This window comes from Nerophis ophidion, linkage group LG06 (assembly GCF_033978795.1).
Source record: "Nerophis ophidion isolate RoL-2023_Sa linkage group LG06, RoL_Noph_v1.0, whole genome shotgun sequence".
NCBI classification, from domain to species: Eukaryota; Metazoa; Chordata; class Actinopteri; order Syngnathiformes; family Syngnathidae; genus Nerophis; species Nerophis ophidion.
The window spans coordinates 45,079,359-45,106,992 of NC_084616.1; the positions used below are offsets into that span (position 1 = coordinate 45,079,359).

General features: G+C 40.9%; 1 protein-coding gene across 2 annotated transcripts; it reads left to right on the forward strand.

Annotated features, from left to right (window-relative positions):
- The first annotated feature begins 5,766 nt into the window (after positions 1 to 5,766).
- Positions 5,767 to 27,069, forward strand: masp2 (MBL associated serine protease 2). 2 transcript variants are annotated; one of them, XM_061903873.1, is made up of 6 exons: positions 5,767 to 5,850; positions 5,921 to 6,143; positions 6,220 to 6,397; positions 14,591 to 14,722; positions 25,265 to 25,461; positions 25,641 to 27,069. In XM_061903873.1, the coding sequence occupies exons 1-6, from the start codon at positions 5,843 to 5,845 to the stop codon at positions 25,812 to 25,814; spliced, it is 912 nt and encodes a 303-aa protein (XP_061759857.1). In that variant the 5' UTR covers positions 5,767 to 5,842; the 3' UTR covers positions 25,815 to 27,069. The 2 variants fall into 2 exon arrangements, with proteins under 2 accessions (XP_061759857.1, XP_061759858.1); XM_061903874.1 differs by lacking the exons at positions 25,265 to 25,461; positions 25,641 to 27,069 and adding an exon at positions 18,979 to 19,572.
- The last annotated feature ends 565 nt before the right edge of the window (positions 27,070 to 27,634 follow it).

Below are 27,634 nucleotides of genomic sequence, written 5' to 3' on the forward strand. Positions count from 1 at the left end.
TTGTAGGTGTTCATGACACTTTGCATTCATATTTTGGTGGGGTTTTTTACATTTTGGTTGTGTTTAGGTTGATTGTAAAAGGTACACAACTATCGAGGAGCTGGTCTGAGAAGTAAAAGAGAAGCGACGTTCATATGTTGTTAATATTCAATGTTTTATTGTTCATAGTTAATATTGTAGATCACACTTTTTTATTTCCATTTACATGACGGGTTTCCCATTCAATTAAAAATACAAAAATTCCATTTTGTTTTTTTAGAGGTGGTCTGTCATGACTTTTATCGGACGTTGTAACTTTTGGTATTAGTGTTCCTGAAAAAAAAGGGACCCACACATGCATACTGTACAGTAGATTTTCACACTTAAATGTGTATATATATTTTATACACACATTCACATTGGCCCCCCCCAGGACACATTTTTTTCTCTCTCAATGTGGCACCCAAATCAAAATATTTGCCCAGCTCTGTTCTAAGCGAAATAATTTGGTTCAAAAAATGTTGACTTTGACTACACAAAATCTTTGAAATTGCCACAAATGCGCCAGGACTGAGTCCTACTAGAATTGGAGCCATGTTTACTTCTGTAAACACCGCAGGAAATGTGATGTCATGACGTCATGTCTGCATGCGGGTCACTTTGCATTCACATAAGATATCACGTTTTTTTTTTTTGAATGTGGACAATAACATAAATCCGAATTGGACATTCCACCCTGCAGTGTGGACGCACGCAGCCTTTGTCCCGTATTGCCATGAGAATCAAATTTAGTTCGTAAAATGTCAATAGATGTATTGATTAATAGGGGAACAAATCGAAAAATCTTACTCCCAGCCATTTAATGCTCTGTCACCAATGAGGGAACGAAAAAGCAAATCTCTGGTGGTGAAGTGGTGCACGCTTATGCCTTGTGGGGCTAACGGAACCAGTTCGATCCTTGAACAGGGTTGCATCAGCAAACGTTTCTTGTGTAAGAGGATTTATTAAACTCTTTTTTTAGCCCTGTGTATAGCTGAATGTGTCCAACTTACAAAGTCCTCCTCATTTGTCGCAGAAAATTTTACAACCGTACTAGAATTTTTTGAGGGGAAAATTCTCAACGAGCTCACGCTGTGTAGTGTTTCCTCTTAGCAACTTTATTTAAACAGCTACTAGCGACAAATCTTGCGACTTTTTCCAGGGTGTTTGGAGGCTTTTCTTGTATGTCTTTGAGACGCTGAGGTGCAAGCACGCTGCATGCTGTGGGGCTTCCATCGTGAGTCCCTCCCCCGTTCCGAAGCACTCAACTGCGGTCCGTCTAACTCAGGCCTGGGCAATTATTTTGAATCGGGGGGCCAAATTTAGAAGAAATAAATGTGTCTGGGTGTCGGTATATCTATTTTTAAGAACACTAATACAAAACCTCACAATAATGTCTGATTGAATGCTAAAAACGTTATGACAGACCTCCTGAAAAACGGAATAAAATTGTACTTTTTTTTTTTACTGAATGACACACCCAAAATGTACATGAAAATGAATAATGTGTGATTTACAATATTAATTACGAGCAATAAAACACTGAATATTGACAACATATGAACGTCACACCTCCTCTCGATCGACATATTTGCAACAAACACAGCAAAATATGAACATGAAGGGTTACAAAAAAAACCCACCTATCCGATGTATCACTTAGCTTTAGAACTTTGTTGTAAAAATCTCCTTCCACGTCTGTCCCTGACACCCGCATTTCAGGCTGGCCGCTCTGGAAACTCTGTGGAAACGCTCCTCACCCACACTGCTTGGTACCTGGTCTGAGCTGCTGTGACTTAGATTACCATAGTAACTGATTAGATTACCATAGTAACTAGTATATCATTCAAAAGCGCAGATTCTAACAATTAAAATACTTTGTATAATTCAAGACTTACGATCATTTGAAAACGTCACTGCACATCATAATGGAAGCTAAACTTTCGATCCGAAGGATCTAAAAAAATTATTTGGGAATGCCCGGCAGGCCACATGCAGGAGCAGAGCGGACACCTTCACCACTCAAAGTCCAGACTGCAAATAATTGCAGCATGTGCAAAACTGCCATTTTTCCCGTCTTGGTTTACAGAGCGAAAATGATTCTTCAGTGTCATGTCGGGGAAAAATAAATCACTTCAGTTCAGTTCCATCCCATCAATCAGGTTAATACGCCGGGTTATAGATTCCGTTTGTTAATGAATGTCAGAACCCTCTAGTCTTTTGATCGAATGTGACACTCATTACTCCATTTAACAATTCAGAACAACATTGATTTAAGTAAAAACATAAACTTCAACAGAGGAAAGTTAATTTACAGTTCTAATCATACAAAACCCTAAAACCAGTGAAGTTGGCACGTTGTGTAAATTGTAAAAAAAAACGGCATACAATGATTTGCAAATCCTTTTATACCTATATTCAATTGAATGGACTGCAAAGTCAATATATTTAACGTTCAAATTGGAGGACTTTGTTATTTTTTTTTGCAAATATTAGCCCATTTGGAATTTAATGCCTGCAACACGTTTCAAAAAAGCTGGCACAAGTGGCAAAAAAGACTGATAAAGTTGAAAAATGCTCATCAAAGAGTTATTTGGAAAATCCTACAGGTGAACAGGTATAAAAGCAGCTTCCATGAAATGCTTGGTCATTCACAAATAAGGATGGGGCGAGAGTCACAACTTTGTCAACAAATACGTGAGAAAATTGTCGAACAGTTTAAGAACAACACTTCTCAACGAGCTATTTAAAGGAATTTAGGGATTTCACCATCTACGGTCTGTAATATCATCAAAAGGTTCATAGAATCTGGAGAAGTCACTGCATCTAAAAACCGACATCAGTGTGTAAAGGGTATCATCACATCGGCTAAGTTTTTGGAAACTGTGGACGTTGTGTCCTCCGTAACAAAGAGGAAAATAATTATCTGGATTGTTATGGGCGAAAAGTTTTTAAAAACCATCATCTGTGATGGTATGGGGGTGTATTAGGGCCCAAGGCATGGGTAACTTACACATCTGTGAAGGCACCATTAATACTGAAAAGTACATACAGGTTTTGGAGCAACATACAGTGGGGCAAAAAAGTATCTAGCCAGCCACCGATTCTGCAAGTTCTCCGACTTAAAATGATGATAGAGGTCTGTAATTTTCATCATAGGTACACTTCAACTGTGAGAGACAGAATGTGAAAAAAAAAAGTTATATTTTGGTTTCATCTGACCACATGACATTCTCCCAATCCTCTGCTGTAACATCCATGTATCCATTTTGGTATAAACTCAACTCGTCGTGTTTGGAGGAAGAAGAATAGTTGCATCCCAAGAACACCTTACCTACTGTGAAGCATGGGGGTGGAAATATCATGCTTTGGGGCTGTTTTTCTACTAAGGGGACAGGACGATTGATCCGTGTTAAGGAAAGAATGAATGGGGCCATGTATCGTGAGATTTTGAGCCAAAACCTCCTTCCATCAGAGAGAGCTTTGAATTGTTGACCAAATACTTATTTTCCACCATAATTTACAAATATATATTTTTTAAATTCCTACAATGTGAATTCCTGGATTTTTTTCTTCACATTCTGTCTCTCACAGTTGAAGTGTACCTATGATGAAAATTACAGACCTCTGTCATCATTTTAAGTGGGAGAACTTGCACAATCGGTGGCTGACTAAATACTTTTTTGCCCCACTGTATGTTGTCATCCAAGCAACGTTATCATGGACGCTCCTACTTATTTCAGCAAGACAATGCCAAACCACCTGTTACAACAGCGTGGCTTCATAGTCAAAAAGTGAGGGTACGAAACTGGTCTGCCTGTAGTCCAGACCTGTCTCCCATTGAATGTGGTGCATTATGAAGCGTAAAATACCACAACACAGACCCCGGACTGTTGAACAACTTAAGCTGTACATCAACCAAGAATGGGAAATAATTCCATTTGAATAGATTAAAAAATTGGTCTCCTCAGTTCCTAAATGTTTACTGAGTGTTGTTAAAAGGAAAGGCCATGTAACACAGTGGTAAACATGCGATGCGTTGCTGCAATTAAATCCGAAGTAAAGGATTATTTGCAAGATTAAATTAAGTTTCTCAGTTAGAACAATAAATATCTTGTCTATGCAGTTTATTCAATTGAATATAAGTTCAAAAGGATTTTAAAATCATTGTATTCTGTCTTTATTTACGAATTACACAACGTGCCAACTTCACTAGTTTTGGGGTATGTAATAAATGTAGACCAGGGGTGTCAAACTCAAATAGAGTGGGCCAAAATTTTAAACGGAACAAAACCGCGGGCCGAGGTTGAACAAATTAACCTTTTAATAGGGACCCAAACAAGTTTTGCATTAAATATTGTGAATGTTGTTTGTCTATCTGTGTTGGCCCTGCTATAAGGTGGCGACTTGTCCAGGGTGTACCCCGCCTTCCGCCCGATTGTAGCTGAGATAGGCGCCAGCGCCCCCCGCGACCTCAAAAGGGAATAAGCAGTAGAAAATGGATGGATGGATGGATGAACAAGCAAGGCTTATATAACTTTAGTGGCATGCAAAATCCAGTTTTAAATAATAATAATAATAATTTAAAAAAATATCAATGGCATATCAAAAATGAATTTAAATACAAATATTATGCCTTTTTTTCTATTTGCAATCTTCTGAGGTAGATATCAAATTTTTTCCACAGGCTAATAATACATCTGAAAATAAAATAACAATATTGAATATTGAACCAAACATTCAAGCCTTGAAGTAGCAAGAGAAAATGCATGAATAAAATGTTAATTATTGGTTAGTTTGCTGGAAGTTTCCCGGAAGAGTTAGTGCTGCAAGGGCTCCTGGGTATTTCTTCTGCTGTGTTACGGTGCGAATGTTCACCCGAAATGTGTTTGTCATTCTTGTTTGGTGTGGGTTCACAGTGTGGCGCATATTTGTAACAGTGCTAAAGTTGTTTATACGGCCAACCTCAGTGTGACCTGTATGGCTGTTGACCAAGTATGCATTGCATTCACTTGTGCGTGTGTGTGTGTCTGTGTAAAAGCCACAAATATTATGTTACACGCTGTTAGTATGGAGGAAAAGTGGACGTGACGACAGGTTGTAGAGGACGCTAAAGGCAGTGCCTTAAATGCACGCCCCCAATATAGTTGTCCAGGTGGAAATCGGTATAAATCGGGAGAATGGTTGCCCCGGGAGATTTTCTGGAGGGGAACTGAACTTCGGGAGTTTACCGGGAAACTTAGGAGGGTTGGCAAGTATGAGTATTAGCGGATAATGCGGTGTTACAGCGGCACTGACGCTGTATAACACCGGCGCGCCAGCTCTAATGCTTAATTGATATCGCCTCAAGGGCCAAATTAAATTACACGGCGGGCCAGTTTTGGCCCGTGGGCCAGAGTTTGACACCCATGATGTAGGTAAATAACACAATTCAATGCAGGAGAGTGTTCTCTAACGGTGGTCACTTAGTGCTCATCCATAGGATCAGCACAGGTCTGCGTCACTTATTAAACTGACCAGAACTCCTCCCGTCATGTCTTTATTAATTGTGTTTCATAAGATTTGTGATGTAGACCGACTTGTGTGCTGAAGTGGTGACGACGCGGCAGGAATAGAAGTCTCAACAAGATATTGACGTGTATTTCCCCTGACATCCGTGACCGAGGGAGGTGGGTGACGATGACGCCGATCATGTGCCTGCCGCACTTTGTTTGCTTAACTGTCAGCTGGGCGTGACACGCGGGTTCAATTACCCAAAGAGCACCGAGCTAAGGCAGAGCCGATTCAACGGACGGAAAACATCTGAGGACTGTGAGGCCACAACATGACCAGGTGAGCACCAGGCTGTCGGGATATTTTTGAACATTCCCCAAACTGCTGTGCTCACACATTAATGTGCCAGTTATGGCTTTGTTCTTGTCCTATTTTCCCTCTTCCACGTCTTGCTGAGTGCGGATATGACAGGCTTATACGGCAGCTTCACCTCCCCCGACTTCCCGCGGCCATACCCCGATAACACGCGGGTGGTGTGGAACATCAGCGTCCCACAGGGTCACGGGGTCAAACTCTACTTCACCCACTTCAGCCTGGAACCCTCCAACCTGTGCGAGTATGACTACGTCCAGGTACAAGCCCGCTCGCGCTATTTGGGCTAAATTGTTCGGATTGTGCCTTTACAGTTCCCTGACCTTGTCCAAATAGGTTTTAGCGGAAGGGAACGACACAGTGCGTTTCTGTGGAGACGAAGCGAAACACCATGATAGCACCCCGAGGAACACCGTCATCCTGTCAGCCGGCAACCGCATGTCAGTGGTCTTTAGGAGCGACTACTCTAACGAGGAGCGATTCACCGGCTTCCAAGCATTTTACACCTCAGAAGGTGATGTAGCGTAGTGACACTTTTTTGCCTCCGGGCAGAAGTGTATTTTGATGCTTTTCATTACGCCAGTCCAGGGGTGTTCAACTTGCGGCCAGGTGCCAAATTTGGCCTGGGAATGACATTATAACGGCCACCGAGTTCAGTTCAAAACTCTGTGTCAGAGTTATTTGTTGTCGAACCCCAAGATGCAGAGATGGAGGCAGGCATTGGATATGAAGACATGATTTAATATAAATAATAGAACAAGAACAAACAAAAAGCACGCACATGGGCGGAATAAAAAACTAAGGGAGCTAGCACTGGGAGCTAGAAAAAAAAGGAACTTTAGCATGGAAGCTAGTGGAAAACAAACAGAAAAACTGGAAATAGCTAAAGCTAACAGAAACAGCTTACCGCTATGACGACCAGGACAAAATGTAGCACGACAGGTAGTAGCTGTAACAAAACGAAATGACACGATAGCAACGAAAAGAGCGACATGTGGCAACGAGAATACAAGTCCGAATGACAATACAATGATCCAGCAACTGACACAAGACAAAGCAGGTACAAATAGGAGCGGGCTGATTGGCAAAAGGTGTGGCCAGGTGCTAATCAGCCGCAGCTGAGGAGGAACACAGCACTCAGGGAACAAGACAGGAAGCTGACAAAATAAGAGCACTAGACAGGAACTAAAGACAGGAGATACTAAACACAGAGGAAACAGACAAATGCAGAGGAAAAAACTAAAACATGGAAAAACTTTCAGGGGAAAGCCTGACACTCTGGAGACAAAAATGTTTTTATCAAAACCACTTGAGTGCTCCTGTTGTATAGAGCAGTGTTTTTTAACCACTGTGTCGCGGCCCACTGGTGTGCTGTGGGAGATTATCTAATTTCACTTAGTTGGTTTAAAAATATTTTTTGCAAACCAGCAGTTATAGTCTGCAAATTATTTGTTGTTGTTGTTGAGTGTCGGTGCTGTCTAGAGATCGGCAGAGTAACCGTGTAATACTCTTCCATATCAGTAGGTGGCAGCCAGGAGCTAATTGCTTTGTAGATGTCGGAAACAGCGGGAGGCAGTGTGCAGGTAAAAAGATGTGTAATGCTTAAACAAAAAAAAACTAAAGCTGAGTGCCCTTAAGAAAAGGCATTGAAGCTTAGGGAAGGCTATGCAGAATGAAACTAAAACTGAACTGACTACAAAGTAAACAAAAACAGAATGCTGGACGACAGCAATGACTTACGGTGGAGCATAGACGGCGTCCATAAAGTACATCCGAACATGACAGGACAATCAACAATGTCCCCACAAAGAGAGATAAAAACAACTGAAATATTACTGATTGCTAAAACAAAATAGATGCGGAAAATATTACTCAAAGGAAGACATGAAACTGCTACAGGAAAATACCCAAAAAAATAGAAATAGCCACCAAAATAGGAGTGTAAGACAAGAACTAAAACACTACACACAGGAAAACACCAAAAATTCAAAGTAAGTCACGGCGTGATGTGACAGGTCGTGATAGTACACCTACTTTGAGACAAGAGTTATACTGATGCATGGTTGGTTATGATTTAAAATAATTTCCAACAATTGCGACAACGACTTTTTACCTTCAACTCAGTTTAGTTTTTTTAATGATTTCTGCTGGTAGTGTGCCTTCATATTTTTCAACGAAAAAATATGCCTTGGCTCAAAAAAGGTTGAAAAACACTGGTATAGGGGAACTTGGACACTGAGGTCCAAACATGTGATTTACATGACTGAGACGTTCCTCAAGGCACCCCTTTAAATTCTCTCCTTTCTGGCAGTTACATTATCAGACAATGTGATTCATGTAGTTAAAGTATTTCTGTATCTTGTTTACTTAAAGGGCAGTAAGTACAAAACCTAAAACCAGTGAAGTTAGTATATTGTGTAATTCAAAAATAAAAACAGAAAACAATGATTTGCAAATCCTTTTCGACTTTTATTTAATTAAATAGACTGTTTTTAATTAAGTATTTAATGTTTGAACAGAGAAACTTTTTTTTTTTTTTTGGCTAATACTCATTAACTTGGAATTGAAGAGCAGCAACACATTGCAAAAAATTTGGCACATGGGCATTTTTACTGCTCTGTTACATGGCCTTTCCTTTTAACAAAACTCAGTAAATGTTTGGGAACTGAGGAGACCATTTTTTGAAGTTTCTGAGGTGGAATTATTTATCATTCTTGCTTGATGTACAGCTTAAGTTGTTCAACAGTCCGGGCGGGGTCTCAGTTGTGGTATTTTAGGATTCATAATGCGTCACATTTTAAAAGAGAGACAGGTCTGGACTACAGGTAAGCCAGTCTAGTACCCGCACTCTTTTATTATGAAGCCACGCTGTTGTGCCACGTGGCTTGGCATTGTCTTGCTGAAATAAGCAGGGGCGTCCACTATAACCTTGCTTGGTTGGCAACATATGTTGCTCGAAAACCTGTACGTACCTTTCAGCATTAATGGTGCCTTCACAGATGTGTAAGTTACCCAAGCCTTGGGCACTAATACACCCCCATACCATCACAGATGCTGGCTTTTGAACCTTGCGCCTTTAACAGTCCGGATTGTTCTTTTCCTCTTTGTTCCGGACGACAAAACATCCACAGTTTCCAAAAACAATTTGAAATGTGGACTCGTCAGACCACAGAACACTTTTCCACTTTCCATCAGTCCATTTTAGATGAGTTCGGGCCCAGCGGGGGCGTTTCTGGGTGTTGTTGATGAATGGCTTTCACTTTGCGTAGTAGAGTTTTAACTTGCACTTACAGATGTAGCGACAAACTGCAGTTACTGACAGTGGTTTTCTGAAGTGTTCCTAAGCCCATGTGGTGAGATCCTGGTGATATCCTTTACACACTGATGTCGCTTTTTGATGCAGTACCGCCTGAGGGGTCGAAGATCACAGGCATTCAATGTTGGTTTTCAGCCTTGCTGCGTACGTGCAGTGTTTTCTCCAGATTTTCTGAACCTTTTGATGATATTACGGACCATGGATGGTGAAATACCTAAATTCCTTGCAATAGCTGTTTGAGAACTGTTGTTTTTAAACAGTTTGCTCACGCATTTGTTTTTTAAGTGGTGACCTACGCCCTGAATGACTGAGCATTTCATGGAAACTGCTTTTATACCCAATCATGGCACCCACCTCTTCCCAATTACCCTGTTCACCTGTGGGATGTTCCAAATAAATGTTTGGCACGCCCCGACTCTCCGCTCAGCCGCATTCTCCCCCTCCTCGCCGCCATCTTGGGCCGGTCACGTTCGCCGGCTCCTCCTCTCCACAACCAAGTTGAGGGGATCTACCTTATTCATATATATGATTTATATATATTTATTTATGAAATATTCATTCATGTTAACAAGTTAAATGTGTTTATAGATAATACAAGCATGTTTAACACATATAGCTTCCTTTCTTTCATGAAGACAAGAATCTAAGTTGGTGTATTACCTGATTCTGATGACTTGCATTGATTGGAATCAGACAGTAGTGCTGATAACATGGGCATTTTCAAATGGAGGAGAAAAAAAAGTCCTCCTTTCTGTCCAATACCACATGAAAGTGGTTGGTTTTTGGCATCGTATTTGTCCAGCTTCCATACTCGTTCTTATACACTTTACAAGAAATACATTGGCTGCAAACTCCGTAGCTTGCTAGCTTGTGCACGCTAGCTTTTTGAGTCTCTTATTTTGTTAGCGCAGGCAGGATGAAGCAGGGCTTTTATTGTGAAGACAGGAACTATGCAGTCGTTCTTTAGAATTTTGACGGCAGATACGACGCGAGAGTCAGTTGAAATTAAAAGTATTTTTTTTCGCCTTTCTGTCCGTCATTTTTTCTTAATAATGTTCTGGCAGCGGGGAGGACGATCCACTGTGGGCCCTCGTCAGCGCACTCACAAAACTGGCAGCAAGCAGCCGACAGAATTTCCGACTCCTGCAAGCGCTGGTGGACCAGGTGGGTGGAGGCGGCGAGTGCCCCCCCCCCCCAAAGAAGTAGCGGAGGAGCACAAAAAGGGAGACGGCAGTGCAAAGGAGGCGCCCCCTGCTGAGGAGACAGATGCACAGCCGGTGGAGCGTGCAACTGAAGAGGAAGAAGAAGTGGGAAAAGTGGCGGTGCTGGAAGAAAAAGAAGAAGAAGAAGAAGAAGAAGTGAAAGAAGTGGTGGTGGTAGAAGAAGAAGAAGAAAAAGAAGAAGAAGAAGAAGAAGAAGAAAAATAGCATGATGAAGAAGAACATAATGGTGATGATGATGATGAAGAGGAGCATGGTGATGATGAATCGGACCATGATGGTGATGAAGACGAACATGGTGATGATAATGATGAGGAGGACGAAGAGGACAATGAAGAAAAAGACAAAAAAAGGTCAAAGAGGACAAAGAAGCGGAAGTACAACCACAAGACGAAGAGGTGTCAGAGGAAGAGGACAAGCTCGACTCGGTGGAGGAAGTGATGGAAGAAGAGAAGACAGGTGGTCGTGACAGTCTTCATTTCCCGCCCCTTCAAAAAAGGGAGGAGGGAGTAGGCTCAGCCAGGCTTGCGTCTGGCAATGGAGGACTGTGGAGAGGCGCAGCCGATGGGCCGACGGCGGGACAGGGCACGCTGCAGCCCTGCCCAAGATGGCGGCAAGGAGGCGGCAAGGAGGCGGACAATGCGGCGGAGCGGAGATGTGGGTCGTGCCGGGAGCGACGCCGCCACAATCGAATTCAGGTGCGTGGCTCACACACCGGAAACGATTAACATTTCTCCTGACACTGTATAAAAGAGGAGAAGGAAGAGAGATCGAGGAGGAAGGAGGCGAGTCCGCAGCGCATGAGAAGCGAGAGCAACACAGAGAGCAAGACGAGAACGACGACGACGGTAGCTGAAAGAGCGGACCGTGAGCGAGCAGAAGGAGGAAGGAGCAGAAAAGCGACCCGACCAAAGACAAGCTTTTTTGAAAATAAAGAAGTCTAACCTGCTCAAAATCATGTCCTTCCTGGGTGGTCCATTGAACCCCACTGGCGACGGCAGGAGACCGCCACACCAACAAAACAAGTATGCCTGATAGAAAACAAACGGTGCGTGATAAGTACAATACTCACAGAATGAGGACATTTTAGGGCGCAACAGAAGAACAGATTCAGCTTAATGGCAAAAACTACTCACACCCTAGTAGTGTATACACTACTGCCATCTTCGAAGCGGAACTGCATGCAAAATGATATTTGCAAATGACACTCAGAAGTGTAAGAAAATGAGATATACAGTAACAAATGGACAGCACAGGTATCATTTCCATCCTGTTGTTGATAATACATTAAACACATTTATTTGATTAATAATCAAATTGCAGCAATTTGAATTAGACTATTTACTGAAAGTGATCAATTTTGGAGCAGTGCCTGTATAATCAACTTTGGAACCAGGTGTACTTATGTAAGAGAGATTAGTTTGATTTTAGCCGTTGGTTCATACCAGGGCGCAGTATTGGGTTTAAAAAAATTGGCCTAGGGCCGGGCTCTATATACAGTCGTGGTCAAAAGTTTACATACACTTGTAAAGAACATAATGTCATGGATCTCTTGAGTTTCGAATACTTTCTACAACTCTTATTTTTTTTGTGAGAGTGATTGTAGCACATACATGTTGGTCACAAAAACATTCATGAAATTTGGTGCTTTTATGAATTTATTATGGTTCTACTGAAAATGTGACCAAATCTGCTGGGTCAAAAGTATACATACAGCAATGTTAATATTTGGTTACATGTCCCCTTCACTGCAATAAGGCACTTTTGGTAGCCATCCACAAGCTTCTGGTTGAATTTTTGACCACTCCTCTAGACAAAATTAGTGCAGTTCAGCTAAATTTGTTGGTTTTCTGACATGGACTTGAATAAAAAAAAGAGCCTTTTACAACCAGTTACAAAATAGCGTCAAGTCTATAATAAAAGTTGTTGATAACACTTTTGGGCTTCTGTAATGAATAGAATAGAATATAATAGAATAGAATAGACTTTATTGTCATTATATTTGCATATAACAAGATTAAGGACTCCAGTTCAAGGTGCGGTAGTAGGAACAAATATGGGGTAAAAATAAATAACACAAGGGGTAATAAAGGAAAAACTAACAATTGAAATAATCAGACCACTATCTAATAAAAATAATAAGCAATCCTGTACAATACACAAAACTCTATAGAATTACAAAATACTGTACAATATACAGAACAAAACAATCAGTGTCGGATGTATTGTACTCGAAGGGTAGTATTGCACAGTACGGTGGAGGACAGAGTAAAACAACTTGCACTGAGCCTAGTCTATAAAAACCGCGACAATTCCCTGATACCGAAGTACATGTCAAACTACTTCCTTAACGTAAATGACCGCCATAACCACAACACCAGGGGGAGCTCCACAAACCACGTTAAACCCAGATTCTGATCTAACAAAGGTCTTAACTCATTCTCTTTCTATGCCACATCAATGTGGAATGCACTCCCAACAGGTGTAAAAGTAATTGCCTCTCTATAGTCCTTCAAAACCGCTCTAAAATAACACCTCCAGGCAACTTCAACCCTTACTAATACCCTCCTCCATTCACATCTCATCTCCCCGGATTGTAAATAACCAAATGTAAATAATCAAATGTATTTCTAATGTATTTACTTGTTCTCATGCTATTTGAACTCACTATGTTCTCTGCTGGCTGTACATATCCTACTAAGTAAGACCTACACTGTTTCAATGTCCATTTTTCTGTTGATGCAATTGTTGATGACTGAAGTACTGATATCAACCAAAGCTCCTCATCCCACCCCCCCCCCCCCCCCCCGGATTGTAAATAATGTAAATAATTCAATGCATATACTATGATGATTAACTTGTGTGATGACTGTATTATGCTGATAGTATATATTTGTTCCATGAATTGATTAATGTGGACCCCGACTTAAACAAGTTGAAAAACGTATTCGGGTGTTACCATTTAGTGGTCAATTGTACGGCATATGTACTGTATTGTGCAATCTACTAATAAATGTTTCAATCAATCAATCAATCAATCAATCAATCAATCAATCAATCAATCAATCAATCAATCAATCAACAAGGGTAGGATATTGTATAGGGGTGAATTATTATTATTATAAGTTAGAGTTCAAGATGGTGACAGCTCTGGGAAAGAAGCTGTCTCTGAGCCTGTTTGTTCCAGCTCTGATGCACCTGTAGCGCCTGCCTGATGATAGCAGGTTGAACAGGTGGAAGCCAGGGTGTGTGCTGTCCTTGGTGATGCTTTTTGCTCTGTTGAGGCAACGGGAGTTGTGTACATCCTTCAGGGAGGGCAGGGGGCAGCCGATGATTTTTTTGTGACCCTCTGAATCGCCTGTTTGTCTGCTTCGGTGCAGCTGGCGTACCACGCGGTCATGCAGTACGTCAGCAGGCTCTCGACAGCCGAGCAATAGAAGGTCACCATCAGCTGTCTCTCCAGTCTGTTCTTCCTCAGCACCCTCAGGAAATGATCACTAGTGCGACACATCAGTAAAGTTTTGATACTTTTCTTACCTGTTTTTAATGTCGGTCATAGAAAACATTTTACAATCTTGACAGTTTTTAGTGAACAAATACATTTTTCTGATTTTATCCAAACGAGAGTGACCCGGCTTGTCCACCAATAGACCATGAAAATCTGTGACGAGGCGTTGCCATGGAAATCACCGACAGCAGTCTTCTTACTACAGGCCAATAAATCATCAGAGCTGGAATTTCAGGGGTCAATCGTGTTTATTGTGGGTTATGATTTTACAATAAGATTAATTAGCAACGATCAATCTATTAATAAAACACTTGAAATGATTACCAGCAGTTGTGAAACGTCTCAATTCGTGCAAACGCTAACATTTTGCACGGACGCACCCAAGCTTATTAGTTAAATCTCAGGGAGCAAATGGCCTCCGTGGTGACCTGTCTTGTTATTCAGTTCAGTTTTGGGATTTTTTTTTTTTGTCCAATTTGAAATTCTCTTTTTAATTGGACACGACAAACCAATTCTACTACAGAGCTGAGAACTTTTCCATTACTCTCAACTTCTACTTAACATCCATCTCATGCAACCAAAGTAATGTCCTTTTTAAAGTCTGGTCCCATTTCGGCCAAGACAGCCATGCAGTTTAAACTCTGACCTCTCTGTCTTCCTCAGACATCGACGAATGCCGGTCCAGTGTGCACGAGGACAGAGTATGCGACCATTTTTGCCACAACTACATTGGCGGGTATTATTGCACATGCAGACCAGGATATTTGCTCCATAGAAACAAAAGATCTTGTACAGGTGAGCAAAAGGAGGTCAGATACAATAAGGGATGGGAACCAAATCCGGTACTTTTTTGGCACCTACGAAATCCTGCCAGTCCTATCGGGCGCCGATTCACGTAAAATCCAATTGTACTATGTTACGGTACCTGTGTTACGCGTGACATCGGTCCGGTTGCAGACTCAGCCGGCTCTAACATTATTAATTATAACCACAGTAAAACTCCCTCCAGTTAATATTACCGTTTTAAATTTAAAGGATCCAAAAACTGTGACTGATAACTGCACTTATATACTCAAAGACTAATCGGCCCCAGCTAAAAGGCTAACATGAAAACAAGATACATTAATGTTGTTCCCCATTAAGAATCGACATACCTCAATATAAACGTATATACCGTATTTTCTGGACCATATGGCGCACCGGATTATAAAGTACACTTGCCGATGAATGGTCTATTTTCGATCTGTTTTCATAGAAAATACGCACCAGATTATAAGGCGCATTAAAGGAATGATATTTTTATTTTTTATTTCTAAATGTAAAACACTTCTCTGTGGTCTACATCAGTGGTCCCCAACCACTGGGCCGCGACCGGCCCGTGGCCCGATTGGTACCGGGCCGTGGGCCGATTGGTACCGGGCCGCAGAAGAATTTTTTATAAAAAATAAAAATAAAAAAATAAAGAAATTATTAAATCAACATAAAAAACACAATATACACTTACAATTAGTGCACCAACCACAAAAACCTCCCTTTTCATGACAAAAACGTCCCTTTTTCATGACAAAGAAAATTATTATGCGTTGACCGGTCCGCGGATACAAAAAGGTTGGGGACCACTGGTCTACATAACATGTAATGGTGGTTCTTTGGTCAGAATGTGGCACAGATTATGTTTTACAGATCATCTTCAAGCCGCTTTCTGCCAGTCACGTCCGGCTGCATCGTTTTGTGGGGGGTCTTACTTACGTGGCTCACCTTCGGCAGCGTCTTCTCCCCGTCATCTTTGTTGTAGCGGTGTAGCGTGCAAGGACGGGAGTGGAAGAAGTGTCAAAAGATGGAGCTAACTGTTTTAATGACATTCCGACTTTAATTAAATCAATAACGGAGCAGCATCTCCTCATCCAAAAAAAACAACAAGGCGATGTGTCCCTTGAAAAACCGTCCGACCAGAACTCTAATAAACTCTAAAGTTCCCTGGGTGAATATTGTAAACTCACTACACCGGTATGTTTTAGTGCTTTCATAGCGAGTTTACTGACAGATATAAGTGAGAACTTTACACTACTTTATATTAGAAATGGCAACGGCAGAGGATAAAAATGGCCCATAACAAGAAGATAGAGAAAAAGAAGAAGCCTATCAACTACGTTGTCGTCACGAACTACAAAGGCGGACTTAAGCAATTTTTCAGATCCCAAATACAGATCACCAGGTACCAGAAGATAAGAAAAGTTTATTTTGCATAATATTGCAAAACAAAACGGCAGATAATATGTCTTTCCTTATACACACACCATAATTATATTCGTATTTTTAATGCACCGACAATCCACCAAGCTTCATAGCTTGCCAAAGTTGTACTAAAACATTTTGACACATTTTTGAGTGCCGTTTGTAATGTTCTATAATTTTAATGGAACATGTAAAATGTTGGTGTTTTTTACTTGAGTCATATTGCCATCAAACCTCTTACAATGTATCTCTTATGTTTGTCTGCCATGTACTGGTCACAATTATTATTTCATAATGTACCAAATAAAATTGCTTCAAGGTTGGTGAGCAAAACCAGAATTAATCCGACCATTGGCGCACCGGGTTATAAGGCGCACTGTCGAGTTTTGAGAAAAAAAATAAAAGATTTTAAGTGCGCCTTATAGTTCGGAAAATACGGTAAATACATTACTGTCTGACCAACTAAGATATTCAATTGTGCACATTGAACCTACAAGCTCGTGCTGTTATGGCACAGGATGATTATGTTTTTACGATGCGTTCAAAGACCCCTGAAAAAGTAGGAAAACCAAAGAGTTGAACGCATACCAAAAATAATTAAAAAATATATTTTATTGGCAATGCACTTTTCATTGGAATAAACCTTAAAGTGCCAAAATACAAACCAATATTAAAAAAAATAGATGCCTAAGAAACACAAAACAGTGGATTTTCTAAAATAGTCTATTTATTTGAGTTACTTAAAAAAAATCTAAGGATTTCAGTGACTTAAAAAAAATCAAAGAATTTCAGTGGGTGCATAAGTCGTTTTTTGTTTTTTTTTAACACATTCAACACCTTTGCGAATATAATAACATTGCTAATTTTGGTCACAATAACGGTGATATAACATTTTCATATCGTTACAACACTAACACTTGGTTGTCACTCCAGCAGCACTGAAAGCAGACTGAGCCAAGTAATGTTGCAATTCAGAAATTTTATGATAAAACAAGATACAACAACTGCACATAAGTTGTCATAATCAGCTTGTTTCTAAATGTTCCAATGAAAAATTAGATTCTATTTTTTTAAATAACCAATATTTATTAACACACACAAAAGTACCGAAATTTGGTACAATTGAATAACTAGTACCTTGTCAACTTAAATGTGATATGTAACCTTCCCTAGATACAATACAAAGTTTACAAATTAAATCAAGTCAATGAATTATATACAACATGTGTACATTAATTACTGGTGAGATTGAAAAATAAAGCACAATTATATCACTAAATTCTTCAAGGGGCTCCACAAATGTTGACAATATTGGCACTTATTTCACCGCTCTGAACCTGAAAATGGTGTCTCGGGGTAAAATTCCTTCCAAAATGGACAGAGAAGTGATTTTAGGCTTGTTTTATAACATGTTTCAGCACATTTTTGGAACGCCCACTTTTAGCCCCAAAATGTAAAGATTGTTTGCTCATAATTTCAACCATATCAGTTTTGAAGTAATCATAGACCAGGGCAACAAAAACATGCAATTAAGTGATGAAAATAATAGATTTACATGCTTATCCAAACTGTCTGTGCAGGGAAAAGGGCTCCAGTTCTGTAGATGAGGGCATATTGAGTCTGGCTATGGAAAGGGGGGCGTTCCAAGTACAGTTAGTTATTTACTGATTACTTAAAACAAATTGATCTTATGGTAAATGACTGTCGGATTCATTTTCAGGAGCAAAAAATATATTATAGAATTTGTTAGTTAGTGGAAATGTGGTCATCTGGGCTCTATGGGTCCTTCAACAGGTCTTCAAAAAACAATATGAGTCGTAGAGTCGGTCACAGCTGGCTGATAAATTATAATGTCTGAAAGTCAAATGGCACAGTGGCGCATAAAGCTGTTGATCTCTGCCAGCTGCCGAAAGACAAGGTTAATTAGTGTTGATTCTCCGGAGAGAAGCAGCTTCAAAGTGATATGAAAAATTGATACCTATGTGCAGCACTAAACGTGTACCGGTAATACATCATAATTACTTCTTTGACGTGAATTGACTTATCATTATTTGGCGGGTGAGTAAGAGGGGTGACAAAATAAAATATGCAATGAACAGGCTCCAAAAAAAGGATTATATGCCCACAGGTTTTTATTAATGATATGAATTACAGCTTTTTACAAGCCTCATTTTTATTGTCTGGGCAACATCTGCACACTTGCTGCATCACTAAGGCAACCTTAATGAATGCCATTTATTATGACCCCATTATTGGTATTTATTTATCATTATGAAAATAAATATTTATTTAGTGTTAAACTACTTTGAATTGTGAAGTGGCCGTGGCATGAAATATTTGTAAGTCAGTGTTTGAAGACAGTGACCTTACCTTTATCCTTCAATTCGTCTCCTGATGACAACAACACACATTTTTCACATTAAACTTTGATTAGTTTAGTTAATTATTTTTTTGGTCAGTGGTCAACAAAATAAACAGTTTTACATAAACAAACAGCCGTACATTCATAAATTGACAGTGTTACAGACCGAAAGGGTTTAGGCTGAAGTTGAATCAATCAATCAATCAATCAATCAATCAATCAATGTTTACTTATATAGCCCTAAATCACTAGTGTCTCAAAGGGCTGCACAAACTACAACACAAACCACTACCACATCCTCGGTAGGCCCACATAAGGGCAAGGAAAATTCACACCCAGTGGGACGTCGGTGACAATGATGACTATGAGAACCTTGGAGAGGACGAAAGCAATGGATGTCGAGCGGGTCTAACACGATACTGTGAAAGTTAAATTCATATTGGATCCAACACAGTCGCGAGAGTCCAGTCCAAAGCGGATCCAACACAGCAGCGAGAGTCCCGTTCACAGCGGAGCCAGCAGGAAACCATCCCAAGCGGAGGCGGATCAGCAGCGCAGAGATGTCCCCAGCCGATACACAGACAAGCAGTACATGGCCACCGGATCGGACCGGACCCCCTCCACAAGGGAGAGTGGGACATAGAAGAAAAAGAAAACAAACGGCAGATGAACTGGTCTAAAAAGGGAGTCTATTTAAAGGCTAGAGTATACAAATGAGTTTTAAGGTGAGACTTAAATGTTTCTACTGAGGTGGCATCTCGAACTGTTACCGGGAGGGCATTCCAGAGTACTGGAGCCCGAAATGAAAACGCTCTATAGCCCGCAGACTTTTTTTGGGCTTTGGGAATCACTAATAAGCCGGAGTCCTTTGAACGCAGATTTCTTGCCGGGACGTATGGTACAATACAATCGGCAAGATAGGATGGAGCTAGACCGTGTAGTATTTTATACGTAAGTAGTAAAACCTTAAAGTCACATCTTAAGTGCACAGGAAGCCAGTGCAGGTGAGCCAGTACAGGCGTAATATGATCAAACTTTCGTGTTCTTGTCAAAAGTCTAGCAGCCGCATTTTATACCAACTGTAATCTTTTAATGCTAGACATGGGGAGACCCGAAAATAATACGTTACTGTAGTCGAGGCGAGACGTAACAAACGCATGGATAATGATCTCAGCGTCTTTAGTGGACAGAATGGAGCGAATTTTAGCGATATTACGGAGATGAAAGAAGGCCGTTTTAGTAACGCTTTTAATGTGTGACTCGAAGGAGAGAGTTGGGTCGAAGATAATACCCAGATTATTTACCGTGTCGCCTTGTTTAATTGTTTGGTTGTCAAATGTTAGAGTTGTATTATTAAATAGAGTTCGGTGTCTAGCAGGACCGATAATCAGCATTTCCGTTTTTTTGGCGTTGAGTTGCAAAAAATTAGCGGACATCCATTGTTTAATTTCATTAAGACACGCCTCCAGCTGACTACAATCCGGCGTGTTGGTCTGCTTTAGGGGCATGTAGAGTTGGGTGTCATCAGCATAACAGTGAAAGCTAACACCGTATTTGCGTATGATGTCACCTAGCGGCAGCATGTAGATGCTGAAGAGTGCAGGGCCAAGGACCGAACCCTGGGGAACTCCACACGTTACCTTAACATAGTCCGAGGTCACATTGTTATGGGAGACGCACTGCATCCTATCAGTAAGATAAGAGTTAAACCAAGACAGGGCTAAGTCTGACATACCAATTTGTGTTTTGATACGTTCTAATAAAATATTATGATCTACGGTATCGAAAGCAGCGCTAAGTTGAACACTCATTCAGCCTAACCCTATAATCAATGTCAAATACAATATGAACTTCCTAAAAATATAAAATGTATTTTTCAAAACATAAGCACTTTTTAATTTTATACACAATAAAGACATGTGAAAAATCCCTGTACGTGTGTTGATTAAACCTTTGTACCAATAATATACAAACAATGTACAGACAATTATACCTCCATTATTATTTATATCCCACATTTAGTTTGTAATTAACATTGATCATAGTATTAACTACTGTGTTGATTCAAGAGTGATATTAATTTCCAAGACATTGGTCTTAAAGTTCGCAGCTGAGTGTGAAGCGACTGGGATGACAAGTTTGAGTCCATGGTTCTCGCCCGGAAAAGTGCCATCACAAGGGTTAGGGAGGAGACCCTGCCCCAAGTGGAGGAGTTCAAGTACCTCGGAGTCTTCTTCACGAGTTAGGGAAGAGTGGATCGTTAGAGCAATAGGCGGCTCGGTGCGGCGTCTTCAGTAATGCGGACGCTGTATCGATCCGTTGTGGTAAAGAAAGAGCTGAGCCGGAAGGCAAAGCTTTCAATTTACAGGTCGACCTATGTTCCCATCCTCACCTATGGTCATGAGCTTTGCGTTATGACCGAAAGGACAAGATCATGGGTACAAGCGGCCGAAAGGAGTTTCTTCTGCCGGGTGGCGGGGCTCTCCCTTAGAGATAGGGTGAGAAGCTCTGCCATCCGGGAGGAGATCAAAGTAAAGCTGCTGCTTCTCCACATCGAGAGGAGCCAGATGAGGTGGTTCGGGCATCTGGTCAGGATGCCACCTGAACGCCCCCCTAGGGAGGTGTTTAGGGAACGTCCGACCGGTGGGAGACTACGGGGAAGACCCAGGACACGTTGGGTAGACTATGTCTCCCGGCTGGCCTGGGAACACCTTGGTATCCCCCGGGAGGAGCTGGACAAAGTGGCTGGGGAGAGGAAAGAGTCTGGGCTTCCCTGCTTAGGCTGCTGCCCCCGCGACCCGATCTCAGATAAGTGGAAGAAGATGGATGGATGGATGGATGGTCTTAAAGTTTTTTTTAAATGTGTGAATGGAACTGGAACATGTTAAGGAATCATCCAAGATGTTCCGCAGGTGAACCCCCCTGAGAGAAACACATGTACTTTTTAAGCTTGTTCTTATGTTTGCTTTCTAAAAGACAGCTGAAACTCTTTGGGTTTGAAATTTCACAGCTACAATAAAACTACCAGACACAGCAATGAGGTTCAAAGAAGTTGTTTTTAGAACAGGTGATGATGAATAAAAGTAATTTCTGGATCTAGATTACAGAAAAGCTTGGATTTTTTTTTCTGGCCATGTGACATTCAGGCAAGGCCACTCTTTGCTGGGGAGAATTCTTTGCAATTGATCATAACTGCCACAAAAGACAAGTAATACATCATGAAAGAAGTTTATCGCATACATTTTGTTGCAGGTTTACTACTATGTTTTACATATAAAATGTCCTTCTTGCCCATAATGGAGCGTTAATACACTAACGTTGATAGAAAAGGTTTTTATGGGTTTGGCTAAATTCTTTTATGGTTGGAGGAGGGAGTTGTGACGATACAGACACAATGGGAAATATTACTTTATGTATTTATTATATACAAACCCGTTTCCATATGAGTTGGGAATTTGTGTTAGATGTAAATATGAACAGAATACAATGATTTGCAAATCATTTTCAACCCATATTCAATTGAATGCACTAATAAGAGAAGATATTTGAGGTTCAAACTCATAAACTTTATTTTATTTTTTTTGCAAATAACAATTAACTTACATTTTCATGGCTGCAACACGTGACAAAGTAGTCGGGAAAGGGCATGTTTACCACTATGTTACAAACCCCGTTTCCATATGAGATAGAACATTGTGTTAGATGTAAATATAAACGGAATACAATTATTTTCAAATCCTTTTCAACCCATATTCAGTTGAATATGCTACAAAGACAACATATTTGATGTTCAAACTGATAAACATTTTTTTTTTGCAAATAATCATAAAATTTTGAATTTCATGCCAGCAACACGTGACTGAAAAGTTGGGAAAGGTGGCAATAAATACTGATAAAGTTGAGGAATGCTCATCAAACACTTATATGGAACATCCCACCGGTGTGCAGGCTAATTGGGAACAGGTGGGTGCCATGATTGGATATAAAAGCAGCTTCCTTGAAATGCTAAGTAATTCACAAACAAGGATGGGGTGAGGGTCACAGATTTGTAAGCAAATTGTCGAACAGTTTTAGAACAATATTTCTCAATGAGCTATTGCAAGGAATTTAGGCATTTTACCATCTACGGTCCGTAATATCATCAAAAAGTTCAGAGAATCTGGAGAAATCACTGCACGTAAGCCATGATATTACGGACTTTTGATCCCTCAGGCGATACTGCATCAAAAACCGACATCAGTGTGCAAAGGATATCACCACATGGGCTCAGGAACACTTCATAAAACCACATTCAGTAACTACAGTTGGTCGCTACATCTGTAAGTGCAAGTTAAAACTCTACTATGCAAAGCCAGACCCATTTATCAACAATGTCCTGAAATGCCGCTGGCTTGGCTGGGCCCGAGCTCATCAAAGATGGACTAATGCAAAGTGGAAAGGTGTTCTGTGGTCTGACGAGTCCACATTTCAAATTATATTTGGAAACGGAGGACGTGGTGTCCTCCGTAACAAAGAGGAAAATAACCATTCGGATTGTTATAGGCGCAAAGTTAAAAAAGCCTGCATATGTGATGGTATGGGGATGCATTAGTGCCCAAGGCATGGGAAACTTACATATCTGTGAAGGCACCATTTTCGATGGGAGACATGTCTGGACTGCAGGCGGGCCAGGAAAGTACCCGCACTCTTTTACTACGAAGCCACACTGTTGTAATACGTGGCTTGGCATTGTTTTGCTGAAATAAGCAAGGGCGTCCATGATAACATTGCTTGGATGACAACATATGTTGCTCCCAAACCTGTATGTACCTTTCAGCATTAATGGTGCCTTCACAGATGTGTAAGTTACCCATGCCTTGGGCACTAATGCACCCCCATACCATCACAGATGCTGGCTTTTGAACTTTGCGTCGATAACAGTCTGGATGGTTCGCTTCCCCTTTGGTCCGGATGACACGATGTCGAATATTTCCAAAAACAATTTGAAATGTGGACACGTCAGACCACAGAACACTTTTTCACTTTGCATCAGTCCATCTTAGGTGATCTCGGGCCCAGAGAATCCGGCGGCGTTTCTGGATGTTGTTGATAAATGGCTTTCACTTTGCATAGTAGAGCTTTAACTTGCACTTACAGACGTAGTGACCAACTGTAGTTACTGACAGTGGTTTTCTGAAGTGTTCCTGTGCCCATGTGGTGATATCTTTTAGAGATTGATGTCGGCTTTTGATACGGTGGGGAATGAGGGATCGAAGGTCACGGTCATTCAAGGTTGGTTCCTGGCCATGCCGCTTACGTGGAGTGATTTCTCCAAATTCTCTGAACCTTTTGATGATATTATGGACCGTAGATGTTGAAATCCCTAAATTTATTGCAATTGCACTTTGATAAACGTTCTTAAACTGTTTGACTATTTGCTCACGCAGTTGTGGACACAGAGGTGTACCTCGCTCCATCCTTTCTTGTGAAAGACTGAGCATTTTTTGGGAAGGTGTTTTTATACCCAGTTAAGGCACCCACCTGTTCCCAATTAGCCTGCACACCTGTGGATATTCCAAATAAGTGTTTTAAGAGCATTCCTCAACTTTATCAGTATGTATTGCCATCTTTCCCAACATCTTTGTCACGTGTTGCTGGCATCAATTTCTAAAGTTAATGATTATTTGCAAAAAAAAAAAGTTTATCAGTTTGAACATCAAATATGTTGTCTTTGTAGCATATTCAATTGAATATGGGTTGAAAACGATTTGCAAATCATTGTATTCTGTTTATATTTACATCTAACACAATTTCCAACTCATATGGAAACGGGGTTTGTATATCAGCAATATAATAATACATCATGAACAATAAACTATACAATGGAGTGTGACTAAATTCAAGAATGTGTATGGTGGGAGACTATGTGAAACAGTTATCTGTTGAGTGTTACTGGGAGGTGTTGTTCCAAACTGGAAGTCCAAGAGGGCGAGGCAAAAAGGATGTCTGTAAGCAGGCGAAAGATCCAGGGGCGAGAGAGAGAGGTGTCAGAGTCCGTGTCCATGCGAGAGAGGGTTGAGATCCGGGAAGGTAGTCAAGGGGGAAGTCCAGGAGACCGAGACGCACAGTTCGAAACCAAGGCAATGGAAGAAAAACACTGCGGGCACAAGGGAGAAGACAGGGGACAAATCAAGCACGAGGCAGAACTACGGAGAGTTCAAAAGAGAGTATAAAGATTGTGTTGGGTTACGGTACATCATAGAGAACTGAGTTCCCGCCAGGATCCTTTGGTCCACTGGTCCTTTATACAGCTTGCCCTCATCAATCTCAGGTGTGCAGACTGCCAATTGCCCCCAGGCACGCCGGCATGTGGGCGTGACGTGGCCAGCGCGCGCAGGGGCGTTTCTTGGCGCGCTGCCAGCGGAGGTGCTGGTAGACCCAACTGCCGGGGAAAAGTGAGTTGGAGCACGCGCCGTGACAAATTCGGGTCCAAAGCCACCCAAAAAAATTAATGGAAAATAAATTGTTTAGAAAAAAAAATTTTTTCGTGCAAAATAATAGATTTAACATAATGCTGTCTAAATCTATGAGCACGAACTGATTAAGTCCAATCAATTTAATAGATCAGAGTCTTGTGATCGATTAAATGCCCTGAGATTACAATGACATGTCCATTTTTTATTTTTTGTTGTAATTGTTAATGGAATGTTTTACTTGACGCCAAAACCTAATGCTTCTTTTCTTTCTCTGTATCTCTGCAGTACCATGCCACAGCCAGGTGTTGACCAACCAATCAGGAGTTCTGACCAGTCCCGGTTATCCGAGACCGTACCCACCCATGACTCACTGCAACCACACCATACGTCTCCCTGAGGGCTACGAAATAACTCTGGACTTCATGGAGCCCTTTGACATAGAGGGACATCCAGATGCCCCGTGTCCCTATGACATGTTAAAGGTGAGTCATGTGACTATGGCGCAACAACCCAACAATGTATTCGTCCTCATGCTCACGGAGGTAATCTGTCGCTGTCTCCACCCCACTAAAGTGATGTACTCTTAGCCCGCGTGGTTTCCTGCATATTCAACATGAGTTGTGACATTAATGAATCACTTTCCCTGGTTTTTATTTGCAAGATTTCGACTGCCGGACAAGAGTACGGACCTTTCTGCGGGTCGACATCACCGCGCCGCATCGACACAAGAAGTGACCAAGTGAAGGTAGCATTTAGATCTGACTTAAGTGGAGAAAACAAAGGATGGAAGATCATGTACAACAGCACTAATGCTGCGTCCCTCATTATTGCATAGTCATACAGTAGTTACACTTTTTATTTTAGCGTCACATTCTAGTCAATATACAGTAGTACCTCAACTTACGAGCTCACTTGTATCTCAGATCAGCTGCACCCTTTAAAATAAATGTATATCAATTTAATCAGTGCAGGGGGCCCACAAAACTGCAAAATGTGGAAAATATTGCGGCATTATGATATTCCATCTAATATCTTTAAGATGATTCTGGTTCTGTATTACGGCTATTAGACCAGAGTGTTTTATGACGCTAGGATGATAGAGCCATTAGAAACGAAGGTCGGAGTACAACAGAGATGCATACAGTACATATCTCTGCCTAGTGGCAATATACTGTATAACTCGGTGTTAGGGGAATATATTCCACCCTAAAGCAGAGTAGAAGTAGTAATGGTGCCTTTACAGATGTGTAAGTTACCCATGCCTTGGGCAATAATGCACCCCCATACCATCACAGATTCTGGCTTCTGAACTTTGCATCGATAACAGTCTGGATGGTTCGCTTCCCCTTTGGTCCGGATGACACGATGTCCAATATTTCCAAAAACAATTTGAAATATGGACACGTCAGACCACAGAACACTTTTCCACTTTGCATCAGTCCATCTTAGATGATTTCGGGCCCAGAGAAGCCGGCGGCGTTTCTGGATGTTGTTGATAAATGGCTTTCACTTTGCATAGTAGAGCTTTAACTTGCACTTACAGACGTAGTGACCGACTGTAGTTACTGACAGTGGTTTTCTGAACTGTTCCTGTGCCCATGTGGTGATATCTTTTAGATATTGATGTCGGCTTTTGATACGGTGGGGAATGAGGGATCGAAGGTCACGGTCATTCAAGGTTGGTTCCTGGCCATGCCTCTTACGAGGAGTGATTTCTCCAGATTCTCTGAACCTTTTGATGATATTATGGACTGTAGATGTTGAAACCCTAAATTTCTTGCAATTGCACTTTGAGAAACGTTGTTCTTAAACTGTTTGACTATTTGCTCACGGAGTTGTGGACAAAGGGGTGTGCCTCGCCCCATCCTTTCTTGTGGAAGACTGGGCATTTTTTGGGAAGCTGTTTTTATATCCAATCATGGCATCCACCTGTTCCCAATTAGCCTGCACACCTGGAGGATGTTCCAAATAAGTGTTTGATGAGCATTCCTCAACTTTATCAGTATTTATTGCCACCTTTCCCAACTTCTATGTCACGTGTTGCTGGCATCAAATTCCAAAGTTAATGATTATTTGCCAAAAAAAACCGTTTATCAGTTTGAACATCAAATATGTTGTCTTTGTAGCATATTCAACTGAATATGGGTTGAAAATGATTTGCAAATCCTTGTATTCCGTTTATGTTAACATCTAACACAATTTTCCATCTCATATGGAAACGGGGTTTGTAGTAGATTGCACAATACAGTGCATATTCCATACAATTGACCACTAAATGGAAACACCCGAAATACGTTTTTCAACTTGTTTACGTCGGGGTCCACATCAATCAATTCATGGTAAAAACATCAATTCCAGGTATACACAAAGTGTATCTGAAAAAGAATGCAACATTGCTTTAAATTTTTTTATTTTTGGTGACTTCAAATTACTCGCAGAATTAGTGCAAACTGACACAAAGCCAAGTGGCTACAGTGCTATATTCTATTCGAATACATAAATGCATTCAAAGCCCAGACAAAACCAATCGGTTCAGAAAAAAAGCAAGTCGAAGGACGTGTGCAAGCCACTCATTTAATCTTCATACATTATGCAGTTCTTTCCAGACCAATTCCAGCTCCACGTCTCTGTCAAAACAGTCATTATAAAGTGCTT